General features: G+C 43.9%; 1 protein-coding gene across 1 annotated transcript in view; it reads right to left on the reverse strand.

Annotated features, from left to right (window-relative positions):
* Positions 1 to 18,097, reverse strand: part of LOC137437234 (dedicator of cytokinesis protein 3-like) — a 317,733-nt gene that overhangs the window by 147,933 nt on the left and 151,703 nt on the right. Inside the window, exons 14-15 of the mRNA XM_078766260.1 lie at positions 6,307 to 6,324; positions 5,490 to 5,614 (exon numbers count right to left, since the gene is read on the reverse strand). Of these exons, the coding sequence (XP_078622386.1) occupies positions 5,490 to 5,614; positions 6,307 to 6,324 (143 nt within the window). The remainder of the gene's footprint in view (positions 1 to 5,489; positions 5,615 to 6,306; positions 6,325 to 18,097) is intronic.

The raw sequence follows: 18,097 nt of genomic DNA on the forward strand, positions 1-18,097 counted from the left end.
CTGGAGTTCCCAAAGGCAGTGTTCTGGGCCCTGTGCTTTTTCTGGTCTTCATCAATGTAATGTAAGGTCTTGTAACCCTGGTGTTGGGCTAGCGGCTAGGGTGCCAGCTTAGGATCCCAGGATCCTGGGTTCGAATCGCGGTCGATTGCTGAATTAACGCCAGGGGGGTTGACTCAGCCTGTCATCCTTCCGAGGTCGGCTAATTGAGTACCAGTTCACTGGTAATTCCCTGCTTGTCGTAAAAGGCGAAAAAAGGGTTGGCGGCAGGAAGGGCATCCGGCCGTAAAACATTGTTTCAAAAAGGGGACCAAAAAACAACAACAACCACGGTCCCTGAAAAAGGCCAACCCCCGCATGGCCTCTAAATGTGGTTATTATATATATATATATCTAAATGGTCTCTCTGACTCTCTTGAAAATCCTCTCTATCTCTTTGCTGACGACTCTACTCTCTGTCGCTCCATTCCTCATCCCTCAGATCGGCAGTCTGCAGCCTCCTCACTCTCTGCAGACCTGGACAAAATCACAGACTGGGCAAACAAGTGGAACATGTCTTTCAATCCTGACAAATCTCACACTCTTACGATGTCTCTCCCAAAAGACCGACTGGACAACCCTCCCATCCAATTTCTGAATAATCCTCTCCAAGAAGTTCTGTCACTCAAGTTTTTGGGTCTCACTATCTGCCATGATCTTTCATGGGAAAATCACATTTCAAATCTGGCCTCCAAAGCCAGTCGCCGACTGGGCATCCTCCGTCGTGCGAAGTCCTTCCTTGGCACACCTGAGCTCCTCACCACATACAAGGCTTTCATCTGCAGCTCTATGGAATACTGCTCTCCCCTCTGGTCTGGTGCTCCTGCCTCACACCTAGCTCGTCTTCACGCTGTTGAAACCAAAGCGTTCAGAATCATTGGAATCTCCCGCGATGAAGCTAACTCCAATGGCCTTTCACTCACTCACCGCAGGCAGGTTGGTGGTCTTTCCGTCTTCTACCGACTCCTCTCTGGCCTTGCCCCCCCCCCCAGCTCTCTCTGGGCTCTGTCCCCCAAATATTCCTACAGGTCACACTAGATCTGCCTGCAACCCTCTTAGGGTTAAACTGCCAAAATCAAGACTTTCTGCTCACATTCACTCCTTCATTCCTCTTTTCTCCCACCTCTGGAACAAACTCCCTCACTCTCTTCAATCCCACTCCACCATCCAGGTCTTTAAAACAGCTGTTCACCACCATCTCTTATCTTCCCCCATCCAAAACCTTGATCTTTTCTACCCCTGCTAATTTCACCCCAAATCCTACACTTTTTTGAAATACCAACTTCTGTCCTGGAAGTCCTTGGTCTCCTTGTGTTTTATACCTCCCCCCCCCCCCCCTTCCCACGCCTCCTCCCCCAAGCCCTCTCCCTCCCACACATCTCCCTGCTCTCAAATGTTGTGTTTGTGTGCTTCCCCTTCTCTCCCCATCTTGTCTTCCACTCCCTCTTTTTATATATTTTGTTTGTCTGGTTGATTTGTTTGTGAAATAAATGTTAGCTCTTTCACGAGCCTCATTCAGTCTACAAAAAAGAAAAGAAAAAAAAAAAAGAGCAAACCAAACGAAATGTCTGAGGTTTAAATAAGACAGATTCCTCCAAGATCCTCTCTGACGATGTTCTAATCATTTGCACCTGAGCTGGTGCACCTGATTTTAATTTTAGGTATTTTAAGTAGTGATAAATGTCGGGGTGTACTTACTTTTTCCACATGTGAAATTTGCATTTATGTTTATTTAAATTATACAATGGAATACAAAATGTAAATGTTTCATGATATTTGTTGTATTATATCACCTTTATCTCTCAATATTGTTGAAATGAAGATCAAATAGCTGTATGTTGAAATATGTTGAAAAAGTCAAAACTTTACATGGGGTGTACTTACTTTTTCACGTGACTGTATATATTTATTGGGCAAAGAGAGCATGCAGATGAGATTTTTTTTCCCCATCAACTCAGGCTTTGAACTTGAGTTGAAATGTGGAGTTCATTTTGGCCACGTTTCCAGTACCAGTGTGGCAATCTTCAATAAAGATGGCTGTCATGGGTGGAACCAAAAATATTTTGGCCAAATCATTTACGTATTTCAACTGAAGGTGTAGATGGACGTTTGGTGCAGGTAGGTGCAGGTAGGTGGACACGGTTTGGCCAACCAAACTTTATTCACCTTGGAATGTGTCCATGGCAGCCAGTTTGAAATCATGGACATATAAGGTGGGAAAATAGGGTTGGAAACACAGCTAAATATCGCTTCCAGAAAGGCAGCATACTCTGTGATGCAACTATATTTATATATATATATATATATATATATATATATATATATATATATATATATATATATATATATATATATATATATATATATAAATTATATGTACTTTTCGAGAGCATTACTTGGTTCTTCCGAAGAACACAAAGGGGAGTCAAGCATGCACATGATGCACAAAGTGAGGGGTTCTCAAAACCGCAACAATATATATATACAGTATATATATATATATATATATATATATATATATATATCGAAAGAGAGATGTGATGTGATGGGGGTGTGTTGCTTGAAGGATGAAGTGGGACAAATCGTTGTGGACCCAGATGGAATTAAAGGAAGATGGAAGAGATATATGGAAATACTGTTGAATGCAGGGAATGAATGGGATGGCAACATAGAGAGTAACCCAGTTTTAGGACCGGCAGAGAAGATAACCAAGAAGGAAGTTGAGGAATTCCGTGAACCCCTGCTCTTGCAGGGAAAATGGCCTTAAAATACCTGTTGTTTTGTTGTTGTTGAAGTTGAGGAAGCGATAAAAGCAATGAAGAGTAGAAACGTGGGAGGGCCGACGGGAGTTGTGGGAGATATGTTGAAGGCAGCGGGAAATTTGGGGTGTGAAGACAATGACAGAGATCTGCAATCTGGTGGGGAAATAAGGCCGCATTCCAGTGATTTGGGAACTGAGTACCCTTGTCCCTCTACACAAGGGGAAAGGTGACCCTCTGGACTGTGGCTCGTATTGAGCGATAAAGTTATTGGAGCATGGAATGAAGGTATTGGAAAGGGTGTTGGAGAGGAGGATAAGGAAGAAAGTGAAGATTGACGAAATGCAGTTTGGATTTATGCCAGGAAGAGGAACGACAGACGTGCTTTTTATTGAGAGGCAGTTGCAGGAGAAGTACATGGAGAAGAGGAAGACGTTGTTTCTTGGGTTTGTTGATCTGGAGAAAGCATTCGATCGGGTTCCACGTGAAGTAGTGACATGGGCATTGAGGAAGTAAGGAGTGGAGGAATGGTTGATCAGAGTAGTGATTGCAATGTACAAAAGAGCACGTACAGCTGTAAGGACGAAGGACGGGAACAGTGGTGAGTTTGAGGTGAAGGTGGGAGTGCATCAGGGGTCGGTACTAAGTCCACTACTATTTGTAGCTGTGATGGAGGTGCTGGCTTGGAACGTAAAGGAGGGTTTACCGTGGGAGTTGTTGTATGCAGATGATCTGGTGTTGATTGCAGAAAGTATGGATGGACTGAAGGAGAAGATGAACAAGTGGAAGGAATGTGTGGAGACAAAAGGTCTGAAAGTGAATATCGGAAAAACGAAGGTAATGGCAAGTGGTATAGCATGTGGTGAGGTAGAAAGAACTGGGAAATGGCCGTGTGCTGTGTGCAGGAAGGGTGTCAGAGTGAATTCCATTCAATGTACACTGTGCGCTGAGTGGGTTCATCAAAAATGTAGTGGTTTGAGAGGGTAATTAACCAGTGTGGCAGTTACATTCAAGTGTAAGGTGTTCACAGAGGGAGGTGCAGATGGAGGAAATGTTGAGTTGGATCTTGGAGACGGCGTGAAGCTGGAAGGTGTGAAAACATTTTGTTACCTCGGAGACATGCTGAATGGAGAAGGTGGATCAGACTCGGCAACGGTTGCTAGAGTGAGATGTGCATGGAAGAATTTTCGGGAACTGAGTGGCATGCTGACGAGGAGGGGAGTGTCGTTGAAGCTGAAGGGAAAGGTGTATGCTGCATGTGTGAGAAGTGTTATGATTTATGGGAACGAGACATGGGTAATAAATGTAGAGCAGCAACGAAGACTGGAAAGGGTGGAAATGCGAATCGTTCGGTGGATGTGCGGAGTATCGTTGAGAGAGAGGAAGACAAATGATGAATTGCGAAAGATGATGGGAATACAGCCTGTGATGGATGCTGTGAAGAGAAACAGGTTGAGATGGTTTGGTCATGTGTTGAGGAGGGATGAAATGACTGGTTGAGAAGAGTGATGGAAATGAATGTAGAAGGAAGTAGAGGACTGGGAAGACCGAGAAAGACTTGGGTAAAGATGGTCGAAGAAGAAATGCGGGCAAGGGGGTTAACAAGGGGAGATGCAGAAAATAGGGCAAAATGGAGAAGATTGTCATGGGGACCGCAAGGCTAACCCCCGTTCTTGCAGGGAAAATGGCCTTTAAAATGCCTGTTGTTGTTGTTGTTGCACTGTGTATGTATATATATATATATATATATATGTGGGAGCGTACGCTGGATCAGCACATCGCTGCGTCCTTGGACGACTCCTCAGCACCATCCCGGCACACACCACTGTGTGTGCTACGGAATGAGGTGTTTTTACGGGGGCCGGAGTGCAAATCCTGCTGCCAACCTTCTTGAGAGAGGACCCAGTACCCTGGTACTCATTTCGCCGACCTCGGAGGGATGACAGGCTGAGTCAACTCCACCTGGTATTAATTCAACAGCTGAACGGGATTCAAACTCAGGACCTTAGGATCCCAAGCCCGTTGACCTAACCATTAGGCCAACACCAGACAATACAACTTAATGCATGCAGAGTATCAGGGCAACCTTATTTTATAACATTAGAATCAAACCTGGAGGGACTACCCAAAGAGATATCCGTTACCAAAAAGACAAGTCCACCAAGTTAGCCGCTGTCCCTAATATGGTCAATAAAATGCTCAAAATTTATACTTGCAATTACTATAAGGGAACAACCACAGACTTTAATGACTCCATGATCTCTGACAGGATGGCACAGAGGTAGCACACATGCGTTTGAATTGTTTGGACTGGATTCAATTATTGACCCGAATAAAAAATGTCAGAATATTTCACAGGCAAGGAATTGCGACAAAAGGTCTGCCTTCAGTCAGATGGGATGTTAATATGGGGATCCATCTGGTGGCATTGATTGCTGGTGGATGGTAAAAATCCCATAGTGTCTTTTGACGAAGACTATGCAAGCAGTCGCTGCGCTCTATCCGAATTCCATCAATCCTCTATTATTGTGCTGACTTCTCTACAAAGTCTACCCTCTGAGTTGGAGCTCTGGATCCCCATCATCCATCATGGACCAGAGGCAAAGTCTCATGAGTCATGAGTGGGATAAGTGGGATAAGTAACAAAACTAAAATCAATGCCCTGGTAAAGACTACATTCAGGATTAGAGTTACCTTGAGAACTTCCCCCTCGGGACTCAACACGTACATTGTGACCTCAATGTTCTTTGGGACACTTTTTCCACCTCGTTCAAACTCCCCCTTCTCCAGTATAACATACAGGTCATTTCGAATGTCACCTGTTGAAAAAGAACAGTGGGCACTGCATGTTATTGAAATAAGTAAAAATGTTTCTGTATCTGATTAAATAACTCTCTGGAGATCCTTCCAATACAAGTTCACATCATGTTACAGATGTGGCAATCCAATTGGGATGTGTGCATACTAGGGAAGTTTTCCACATCTGATGGAGGATGCAGTTTTTCATTTGGTTAACATTGCCTCCTATACGTACGATGGCACTGGTGAATTATTTAATTATTTCAAAGCTTTAATTTTTGAAAGTTTGTTTCAAAGGCGAGACTAACATGTATGTGATGCTGAATGCAGTGTACTGTTGAAGGTAGGAGTCACAAGGCTATAAAGCAGCCCTTATAGACATAAAGCAATACAGTGCAGTACAGGCAGGCCGAGGGAATATAAGCAACAGTGCACAGCCAAGCCTGCAGGATGAAAAAGCCAAAGGTAACAAGGAAAAAGGTAAATAACAGGGATTCCTCACACAAGCCTATTGGGCAACACAGTTTGAAGCCTCAGGAAGGGTAGTGATAGGAGTGGTGTACGGTGAACAAGGTATTGAGGAGGCAGGGGGCTATGGCCTTTCTCAAAGCAGGACAAACTGGAAAAGCTTTGCTTGCATGTGGTCTGATTGGAGTGCCAAGAACATGGCGGAAAATTTAAGCTTAGAGAAGAGGTCATTTGGCAAACTTACAACCTACTATCTTCTTCTCTGTTGTTGGAGAAACCAGGCCAGGAACGGAAAGAAGGGAATGTTCACATCAACAGCATGCAATAGAAATAAAAACAGCACAAAAAATAAAGTTAGAAAAAGGTAACTTATCATTTACTCATCAATATGAATGTCTCACATGGATACTTCATGCAATGGATGTCAACTGATCTTTAACCGACCGATCTACATTGAAGTACATCTTAAAGCTGCAAACAGGCTGGAACACAGCCAGCAGCATGTAATGATGGAAACACCAGAGGTTAACAGGAAGAGGCAGTCATGTGATTCATGCCGTAGATGAGGCGGAACACCCTGGGAGAGTGTAGGTAAAAGAAAACATGGAAAACAGTAGTGATTCAGAATGATTTTGTGGTGTAGAAGCTGTCAAAATGCAAACTGCATGATAATAAAGATGATATTCAACTTCCTGTGCTCATACCAACACCCAGCCATGCACAATCCGCAGCTACCGGCCCACACAGTGGCCCAAGCTTGTTTTCCCAACCACTGGGATAGCCAATGCTAGTAGTGGGAAAAGAGATGGCAACCTCCAAAGACAAGTGAAACTGACCCATTCCAACTAGGCCACATGCAAACCGAAACCTAATATCTCACCAATGACAGGCCCCTACCACCCTTCATGAATACCACACAATACCGACTTGCATGGCCCAAATCGCGGCTTACAGGGTTCAGTTCACCAGCGTAGAAGAGTCCAATCCTGAGTATGAGTTCCAGCACCAGTGTTCTTTCCACCCCCACACCACCGTAACAGGGTAACGTGAGCTGGATGAACTAAGCAACTGAAAAACACTTCGATTTCCTGATTTCACAAAGCAAATTTTTTAACACTAACTATTCCGCTCAGCAGATTGTCTCATCATACCTATTCAACACAGCAGTTTCACTCATGGTAACTATCCTGTACTGCAGACTCGTCATGACAGAAATGGTCATGACACGATGCAGTCAATCATCTGTAAATATGAAAAGACTTAATTATTTCATTGACCAGAAATTCCACCATGCTTAACTCCTGCTCCACTCATTCTGCCATCATAATCATCAGCAGCTGCAGTAAAGCAGGAAGCACGTGATTATGAATACCGGGTACCAACACGATACAGACAAATTCTCTCGACTATCAGTCTACATACATTATAAAAATACCAAACCATTTAAAACCAAAATTCCAGGTCTAATTTGAACCACTATCTTAGAGAGTTGGCTTTTAATGCAGTGGCTTGACATTAAGGATGGTGAAAAAGGTGGAGAGTAGTGGGGCGGGGAGAAGGTTAAACCTACAGGTTATTTTCAATTAGTGGCGGTATGTTTACTTCTATGCATAAATAAAAATTTCGAAAGAAGTAAATAAGAATTTTAATTTTTAATTTTAATTTAATTTTAATAAATAAGTAACCTTAATATTTTGTCACGAGCTGGGTCTTGGTTAAATGAGAGAAGTTGCATTCAATTTGCTGAGTTAATGAAATGCCGTAACCCCGATGGTCCAAAAAAACTTCTTGGTGTGGTCCAATCTCAAGGATTAGACAGATAGGGGAGAAAACAAGCTCCGTTCACCGATGGTGATGGAGGTAACAAGAGCAAACCCGGTCTCAGGCAACGTTTCACCCGCTTTCAGCGAGCTTCCTCAGGCCAATCTATTGGGCTGAGGAAGCTCGCTGGGAAGCAGGTGAAATGTCGGATGAGACTGGGTCTGCTCTTGTTTATTACTTAAATTAGAAGAGTTGAGTTTTGTGACCTTTTGTATAGATGTAGTTACTTTTCGAGTACAGTTTTTCCAGTGATCGAGTTAGAGCATACTCTGGTTGGATGCGCCGCCTTATTCATAAAACAAAAACCAAAAACACACATACACACGCATATATATATATATATATATATATATATATATATATATATATATATATATATATATACAGACTTGGCAATTAATATGGAATATTTTTTTTGTGGGGGTGAACTTACTTTTCAAAATGACTTAGAACCAAAAGTTCATTGGAATTATGTTGAAATTACTCTAGATTTTGTTAATGTGACCTTTAAAAGAAACAAAACCACATTTGACATTTCGAAGCAAATAAATTGATCCTTGAAAGTGATGTAAACTGATATCGAACTCAATTCACGGACAGTACTGTTAAACTTCTGTACGTTTTCCAAAAGTATCTCTTTATTTTGCAGATTAGCCAAAAAAAAAATCAACAAAAACAAAAGCTAAATTATGACTGGGATTATGGACAGTAAAATTACAGCATTCTGGAGAGCACGTACACGTCGAGGCATGCTGTTCACGAGATTTGCCAAGGTTTGGACAGGAATCGCTTGCCATGCAGTGACAATAGTCTGCTGCAATTCACGCACACAGGCAGGCTGCTGGTCCAAGTTGTCGATTTGACGCGTTAATTCTGCCCACAAGTTCTCTATCGGATTCACATCTCTATAAAAAAAAATATTCAATACTAAATGCCAAGTCTGTATATATATATATATATATCTGTATATATAGTCTGTCTGTATATATAGTCTGTATATATCGTCTGGATATATATATATATATATATATATATATATATATATATTTATATATATATATATATATATGTAATATATATATATATATATATATATATATATATATATATATATATATATATATATATATATATATATATATATATATATATATATATATATATATACAGACTTGGCATTTAATATGGAATATATATTTTTTCTTGACTTGGGTTTACTTTCTGAACTCAGTATATCAATCTCGTGAGTTTCTTTTACCCTTCGGCGATGTCTTTGTTGAAAGAACCATGTCACTGATTGTCTTTCGCAGCAAGAAGTCAATAACAGGATTATATCACAGGTGGCGTGACAAAATGTAAGGACAGGTGCATTTGACGATTGGCTTCACAATCGGGTATATAAGGGTTGTTGCATTCTGTATTAGTGGAAAACAACTGCTGCACGTCTACAAAAGTTATTGCCGCTACCTCTGGAGATGGTCCGTCAACTTGACAATGCTGTTTGTCATGGAGTGGTGGCTTTACGAAATTCTGGCATGAAACAGCGTGCTATTGCTCGGCAGTATGGCATCACTCAAGGTCAGGTGTCAAAGATCCTGAAACTAAATGCCCAGAGGGGTGTCCCTACTCCAATACCGAGGCCAGGACGTCCACGTAGAACCACAAGGAGAGATGATCGCCAGCTGCACCGGTTAGTCTGCAATGGCCGTACCAGGTCAGCTAATCGGCTTAGGGCTGAGTGGCAGCAACTGACAAATGTGCCTGTATCCAGAAGGCTAGTCAACCAACGACTTGTTCAAGCAGGCTATCATGCCAGGCATCCCCTGAGAAAGCCATGCCTGACCAGACAACACAGCCAGCACCGATTGCAGTGGGCCAGAGAGCACCGTCAATGGCAGACAGGACACTGGAATCATGTGACCTTCAGTGACGAGTCTAGATTTCTGGTCTATCGTCAAGATGGCCGCGTCCGAGTGCGCAGACAAGTGCATGAAGCCCACAACGAAGATTGTATAGTGCCAAGAGTCCAAGCTGGAGGTGGTGGGGTGACCATTTGGGCTGCTTTTCATGCAGGGGGCAAAACTGACCTGGTTGTTCTGAATGGAAACCTGAACCAGTTCAAGTACAGGGGCATTCTGGGAGAAACATTGCTTCCATTTGCTCATGCAGCCTTTCGAGGAAACTTTGTCTTCCAAGATGACAATGCATGGCCTCATCGTGCTCGCATGATCCAACATTTTCTTGCTGACCGTGGTGTAAAAGCATATGGAGTGGCCTGCCATATCCCCGGATATGAATCCGAAATAGAACTTGTGGGCAGAATTAACGCTTCAAATCGACAACTTGGACCAGCAGCCGACATCTGTGCGTGAATTGCAGCAGACTATTGTCACTGCATGGCAAGCGATTCCTGTCCAAACTTTGGCAAATCTCGTGAACAGCATGCCTCGACGTGTACGTGCTCTCCTGAATGCTCATGAGGGTTACATGAAGTACTGAACTGTAATTTTACTGTCCGTAATCCCAGTCATAATTTAGCTTTTGTTTTTGTTGTATTTTTTTTTGGCTAATGTGCAAAATAAAGAGATACTTCTGGAAAACGTACAGAAGTTTAACACAGTACTGTCCGTGTATTGAGTTCGACATCAGTTTACATCACTTTCAAGGATCAATGTATTTGCTTCGAAATGTCAAATGTGGTTTTTGTTTCTTTTAAAGGTCACATTAACAAAATCTAGAATAATTTCAACATAATTCCAATGAACTTTTGGTTCTAAGTCATCTTGAAAAGTAAGTTCACCCCCACAAAAAAAATATTCCGTATTAAATGCCAAGTCTGTATATATATATATATATATATATATATATATATATATATATATATATATATATATATATATATATATATATATATATATATATACAGTGAAACCTTGACTTCCGAGTTTAATTCGTTCTGTGACCGAGCTCGTAACTCAATTTGCTCGTTTCTCAAATTAAATTTCCCCATTAAAATGAATTGAAATGCTATTAATCCGTTCCAGCCCCCGAAAAACCACACCAATTTTTTTTGAAATATACAGTATATATAAAAATATCTCGCGCTTTATATTTCACCTGAATGCAGCATGCAAGTTGGCAGGATGGCCTGGACTGGAGGTACGCACACTTGACTCTAAACTGTCCAGCCTGGGTTTGAATCCCGACCCAGCTATAACCTGTCATGTCGGTGTTTCACAGGCAGGGTGATTCATCAATGTGTGTACCGCTAAACTGGGCGCCCCGTTTGCGTCCCATTAGTTGTTGGATGTTAAGGATCTCACCGTGTCTTCCACAAAGAGAAGGCGAGCTATCGCCGACACTCTGAACAAGTTGTGGCCTTGCATGCTCTTCTCCTCTGCCGTTATATACGTCCTCCTCGGCATCTTTTTCCAGAAGAGCCCTGTCTCGTCACAGTTGAAGATTTGCTGGGGGATGTATCCTTCGGCTACTATCAGTTCGGCAAAAGTTATAATAAAATCTTCAGCTGCCTTCACATCCGAGCTTGCTGCCTCACCATGCCTGACGACGGAGTGAATGCCGGTCCTCTTCTTAAAATTATCAAACCATCCCCGACTGGCTTTGAATGATTCTTCCGATGCCTCGTCCGTTGATGTTCCCGCCGTCTGCTGCACCAAATCCCCGTAAATGTCTCGTGCCTTCTCACAGATGATGCTCTCGGTCACGGTATCTCCTGCGAGCTGCTTCTCCGTCAACCACACAAACAACAACTTCTCCATCTCTTCATGGACAGAGGTCTGGAGCTTTGAAATAATCTTAACGCCCTTGGCTGGCGTTATAGCCTTTATCGACTCCTTCTGCTTCAAAATCGTACATATCGTAGAAGTTCTACGATCGTACTGCCTCGCCAAGTCGACAACATGCACACCTCGCTCATGTTTTTCGACGATTACGTGTTTTATATCCAAGCTCGCTCGCTCGTAACTCAGATCTCGGCTCGCATCACAAAGCAAAAAATCGACTGAGCGACGGCTCGTATCTCGGAAAACTCGTAAGTTGGTGCACTCGTAAGTCAAGGTTTCACTGTATATATATATACAATATATACAACTATATTATATATTATATATATATATATATATATATATGTATATATATATATATATATATATATATATATATATTGTTGTGGAGATGAGGATTGTGTTTTTTTATTGTGTTTTTTTATTATTATTGCTTTATTCTGGACCCTCCTGCCTCCAGTGTTGTATAAAGGTCAAAGGGCGTTCCCGTAGTTAATTCCATAAAGCATACACGTTAGCCAATCATAGATTTCCCCCCTTGTTGGTAGTTATATCTTTATTATGTGTATTAGGGTAAGGCCTTGTCTTCCATTAAGATGACACTCCATTGCACCAAGTGAAATAGAGTAGATTCCTTTCATTCCCCATTCCCACTCCCAAACTTTCATTGCCAAGCCTCGATTGCCAATTACATCCCCTCCAAAACCACCATTGAACATGTGCTCGGGTCGGGGAAGAAGGGCGTGCCCGCCCGTCATCATCAAGGGTGGAGCCAGAGGGCACGCGACCAACCAGGGCCGAGGTGAGCACACCGATGGGCGTGGCCTGAAGGCCGGCGGCTTGATCGCCTGAGGCGCTATAAAAGCGCGCGCGCAAGAAGCAAGGGGGGAGTGGTTGCGTTAAGAAGTTGGACAGGGAGACGTGCAAGTTGTTGAGTTGAGTGGTTGGACCAGATGAGCTTTGACAAGACGAGAGAGACGAGTCCTGAAAAGAGCACGTGACGTCCACACAGCCGCAGCAGCAACAGCCACAGCAGCAACAACAGCAGCTTGGGGCCTGGACGGCAGTTTTGAGCAGGGCCGCGAAGGAACGGTGGCTGCGAAACGCGCCGATCGTGCTGCAGGACCCGTTGGACCTTCCTCTCCCTCCAGCCATCCACCTCCTGCCTTTCCATCCTTTTGTGTACGTGAGTTTGTTCTGTGTGTCTTGTCCCTGGGTTAATTAAGACTGTAGGAAAGCTAGCGATTTTCACTGTGTCTCTAATATCTTCTGTATATTATTTTCTTATCTTTCCTTCTTCCTTGGTTACTTTGAGCATGTAAATAATAGGAATAAATGTAGTAGTATTTCCAACCTTTTCGTCTTCTTCTTCTTCTTCACATCCGTGTCGCTTTTGTCTTTTCCATATTGAATATCTGTGGCGCGAATTTGGCCAACGTTCGGGAATCGGGTTAGTCGGGGTAACTGTTAGGGCCACTGGGCCATCCGCTCGGCAAACCAACATCTTATCCGCGGTCCGTAACAATATATATATATATATATATATATATATATATATATATATATATATATAGGAATAGAGCAAGGTTGTATCCTGTAAAACCTCCTGTGCATGTGAAGCCAGGTGGAAACTTGTAGCAAATAAAAGAAGGCACCTGCCATGGAAGCATCATAGACCGGTTGGCCAAGGACAGCAGGCCATGTTTGTGTCGTTAGCTGCAGAGCCATCAAGAAGGGTGGGATGGCCTGGAAGGCAGAGCCGCCCACTGGCAGCGGATGGCCAATCAGAGGAACCCGCCGTGTACGAGCCCAAGAGGTAATGAAAGCCTTGTACACGCAGGTGTATGGAGTTGATCTCTGATCCCCAAGAAGAAGCCCATCTCTTTGCTTCATTGCTCTCCACGGATGGACCGCTGAGACACCGGTGATGTGATCGCTTCGCTATCTCATCTCATCACCTTTATCCTGTGGCACACCAGCCTGCACGACACCATTGTGGTGGGTGAAGACCAGCGTGCCTGTCTCAAATCCTCGCCTGTGTTCCCCTTTGTTGTGTGATTCTGGTATTTTTTTGCCATAGCTGCCTTTAGGCTTTATAGCTCCATTTCTACCATAAGTTTTGATGTTCCCTTCTTTCCAATTCATTTATCTTTGACCACCATGTCTGCTCTGTTTATTTATTATTAGTGTCTTGTCTTCATCCAACATATTATTTAATAAACCATTTATTATAATAAGCGTCTCGCCGCCTTATAGCTGAGCTAGGTATAGGTGTAAATAAGACTTTGATCCAGCTAGGAGCATCTGCACGGATTGGCCGACATGACCACCACAACAATATATACAGGGTGTTTCAAAAAGATTGATGCAACTTTGACTTCCTGCCATTTCTTTGTTTTTCAACGTATACCGTTTTCCTATTCAGGGTTTGGTGGTGTTATCGTGGTATTTGTTCGCTGGCATTTATAGCTCCGTAGCTCAACTATGCCATTGACAGTGGAGCAGAAGTCAAAAGTGGTGGCTCTGTGGTATGAGACGAAATCAACAACCACAACAACATTTTCTGGGGGGCAGAACCACCTGAGATCACTGAGAGGTACCTGAAAGGGCCTAAGGTCACATGCTTCTGCGCCTTCAATGCCAGATGGGGAATGCTAGTGTCGGGCAGGGCATGGGGGGCATGGGGGGCCCAGCCACGTGACCCAGGGCACCTGAGAAATACATATATAATTGTCTTTCTTTTGCTTGCTTCAAAAAAGCTAGATTCAATGCAAAACATGTTGTTTTCACGGCTCGGTCAGATCCAACCTTGGAGACGTTTTTCAACATCTTCCAAAGGGAGAAACGTTATGGGAATAGTTGTCATTTAATTCTTGTTTGGCTTTCAGTTAACCTCGAGCAGAGTATGAGTTAATATGTTTCCTTTGATTTGTATGCCTGGCTCAATATGTTTTACTGCCAAATGTAACACAAGGGATCTTGTTTAAGAGAACGCATCCCTGGGCCTTGTAAGCCCAGCTTGTTTGGAAAAAGACTGAGAAATATCTTACTTTCACACACATCTGTGCCTTCAAACTCAGCCCTCTCTTGTCTGAGGTCACTACTTCAGCGGAGACTTTATTAGTCTGTTCGATTATATAAGGAATCATGTTTCAGAGTATTTTCAGTGCGGCTCGGATTTGTACTCCCTTGTGTGACAAGGCTTTGCGATTTCAGGACGTGCTCCACAATTGTGTTTGCTCGATTATTAAACCACATTTGCTGCTTCAAAGGTGCCTCTTCTTGAGTTCCAGGGAGGAATCCCGTCATCTTGGTGTCAGGAGTGGGATACATCCAGCTGCAGGTCGAGGAGGGCACGCTCCTCAGGTCGGGAAGAGGCAAAAGGCCAGCACTGGCAATAATAGGCTGAGGTAAGCATATTTGCACACCTAAATTTAAAGCCTCTTCCCTTCCTTTTGGATGTGTGGGGCCTCTGTCGACTCTACCTGAGCATGTATCTCGAACCAAATTGAAGCAGAGCACCGGTGGGTTAACGAATCGAGCAAGGAGGGCACTCTAGGGTAGGAGGGATAGCCCTCAGGATAAGATAAGTAATAGGTATAAAGACTAGACCCCGGCATAGGTGGATAAGAATAAGTTAAGCTAGGAGAAGAAGGGAGAACCCCTTTAAGGAATCCCCACCTCTCCCAAGGCCTTCTTCGTCCAGTCTCAGGATTAAAGGCATGCACATCCAGTGCGTTTTACCCGAAGGAGGGAGTTCTGACAATATGCTACAGGCAGCAGGTATTAGCTCTCTCCGGACAAGAGATGAGGTTAGATCTGGAGAAATAACAGAGAGGATTATAATGCATGAGGCATGTGGAATCCAGCTGTGAACACACGTGCAGGCAGGTCGCCATGGCAACGGGGTAACGGCCCTCGTGGTGAACCGCGAGGCGGGGGGAAGCGAGATGGGAATGCGGATACCCCATGCTGTGCATGGCATGAACGCATTCGTGTGGCCGAGGCAGGCGAGGGAGGATTATAACGAGCCAAGAGATGGCTTGGAGTGATGTGTTGTAGTGAGCACATGTGTGTTGTGCGCTGAGTGGAAGTGGTGCTGCATTGTAGAGCATGCTTCCAAGGAGGGCTGTGGGATGCCAGAGTTGGAAGCGTTTTGTTTTGCATGTCGAGGGAGATATCGGTGATTTTAATATTTGGAAATAAGAACCTTATGTGATTTTTGGAGAAGGATAAATTAAACTGGAAGAACGCAGGGACCAGGTAGGAGAAACCTGGTAGGCAGGAGAAGTGCTGAGGCAGGTGGGGCGCAGGAAACAGGACAGATGAGCCTGAAGAGGGGGTGAATAGGCTCACAGCAAGGGGCCAGGTAAGTTCACAGGTAGGAAGGATTGGAGAGGTTCTTGAAATATTGAGAACAAGATTGTACAAAGTGTGCATGAGTGTGCATGAGAACAAGATTGAGAACAATCCCATGTGCATGAATTTATGCTGTATGGTATGGAGAATGAAGTGTCAGTCACATGGTATGTGTGTATAAGGGAACGAATGATTCGCAATACGTTGCATCGGTGGGAATGGGAGTGACGGTGAAAGTGAGCACCGAATCAAAAAATGGCATGACGATCTCATATCTGAATTTAAATCGAATTTGTCTGTTATTGAAGTGTATTTGTGTTCATTGTGTGTGTCATGGATGTGTGCCATTGACGTGTGAATGATTGACAAGGGGTTTCCTACATTGCCTGCAGACATTAGGCAATGTGGATGAGTACTGGGCACTTGTGTATTGTATATGTGTATTGGATAAGTATATCCCTGGGGCAGATCACCCTCGTGGTGAGGTTGTCACATGGGATGTCATTGATTGCATTTTTGGGTCAGAGGTCAAGGGTGAGATACCCTGTTGTTGCAACCTGACCACCTTAGGTATGATGGAATGATATTATATGATGTAAAAGTAGAAATTAAATTGAGTAAATTTGGGGGCTAAGACATAGATGGTGTCAGTTTGGATTTTTTATTGAGATTCAACGTGGGATTCAGTCTGCTTGGGAAAATGGCAGGCAAAAATGAGCCTGTATGAATAGCATGTGTAGACAGGGTTTTAAAGCATGTATTTAATTATATCCCCACATCACCAGCTCTCCAGATTTAGCATGGGATTAAAGTCAAAGATGAAAGGCTGAGTCAACCGACCAGGTGTTAATTCAACGGCATGGCAGGGGCTTGTACTGGGCCGACTTGGGTTTTTTTTTTGTTTTGTTTTTTGTATACAAGATCGAGGCTCGTGAAAGAGCGAACATTAATCACATAGAAAGACAAACAGACACACAAAACAAATAACATCGGGAGTGGTAGACAAGATGGGGAGAGAGGGGGAAGGACACAAACACAACATTTGAGAGCAGGGACCGAGAGACATGGAGACATCGAAAGAACTGTGGGAGGGAGAGGGCTTTGGGGGGGAGGCATGGGAAGGGGGGGGGGGGGTGGGAGAGGTATAAAACATAAGGACACTGCCAGGACTTCCAGGAAAGAAGTTGGAATTTCAAACAAGGTGGATCTGGGGTGAATTAGTGGGGGTAGAAAAGATCAAGGTTTTGGATGGGGGAAGATAAGAGATGGTGGTGAACAGCTGTTTTAAAGACCTGGAGGGAGGAGTGTGGTTGAAGTAAGTGTGGGAGTTTGTTCCAGAGGCGGGAGAAAAGAGGAATGAACGAGTGAAGGTGAGCAGACAGCCGAGATTTCGGCAGTTTAACCATCAGAGGGTGGCTGGCAGATCTTGTGCGACCTGTAGGAATATTTGGGGGACAGAGCACAGAGAGAGCTGGGGGAGCAAGGCCGGAGAGGAGTCGGTAGAAGGCAGAAAGACCACCTACCTGCCTGCGGTGAGTGAGTGAAAGGCCCTCAGAGATAGCTTCATCGCGGGAGATTCCAATGATTCTGAAAGCTTTGGATTCAACAGCGTGAAGCCGAGCCAGGTGTGAGGCAGGAGCACCAGCCCATAGGGGAGAACAGTATTCCATTGAGCTGCGGATGAAAGCCTTGTATGTGGTGAGGAGCTCAGGTGTGCCTAGGAAGGACTTCGCACGACGGAAGATGCCCAGTCGGCGACTGGCTTTGGAGGCCAGCTTGGAAATGTGGTTTTCCCAAGAAAGATCATGGCAGATAGTGAGACCCAAAAGCTTGAGCGACAGAACTTCTTGGAGAGGATTGTTGAGAAAGTAGATGGGAGGGTTGTCCAGTCGATCTTTTCGGAGAGACATAGTAAGAGTGTGAGATTTGTCAGGATTGAAAGACATGTTCCACTTGTTTGACCAGTCTGTGATTTTGTCCAGGTCTTCAGAGAGTGAGGAGGCTGCAGACTGCCGATCTGAGGGAAGAGGCACGGAGCGGCAGAGAGTGGAG

Source organism: Myxine glutinosa, chromosome 12, assembly GCF_964187855.1.
Source record: "Myxine glutinosa chromosome 12, kmMyxGlut1.1, whole genome shotgun sequence".
Lineage (NCBI taxonomy): Eukaryota > Metazoa > Chordata > Myxini > Myxiniformes > Myxinidae > Myxine > Myxine glutinosa.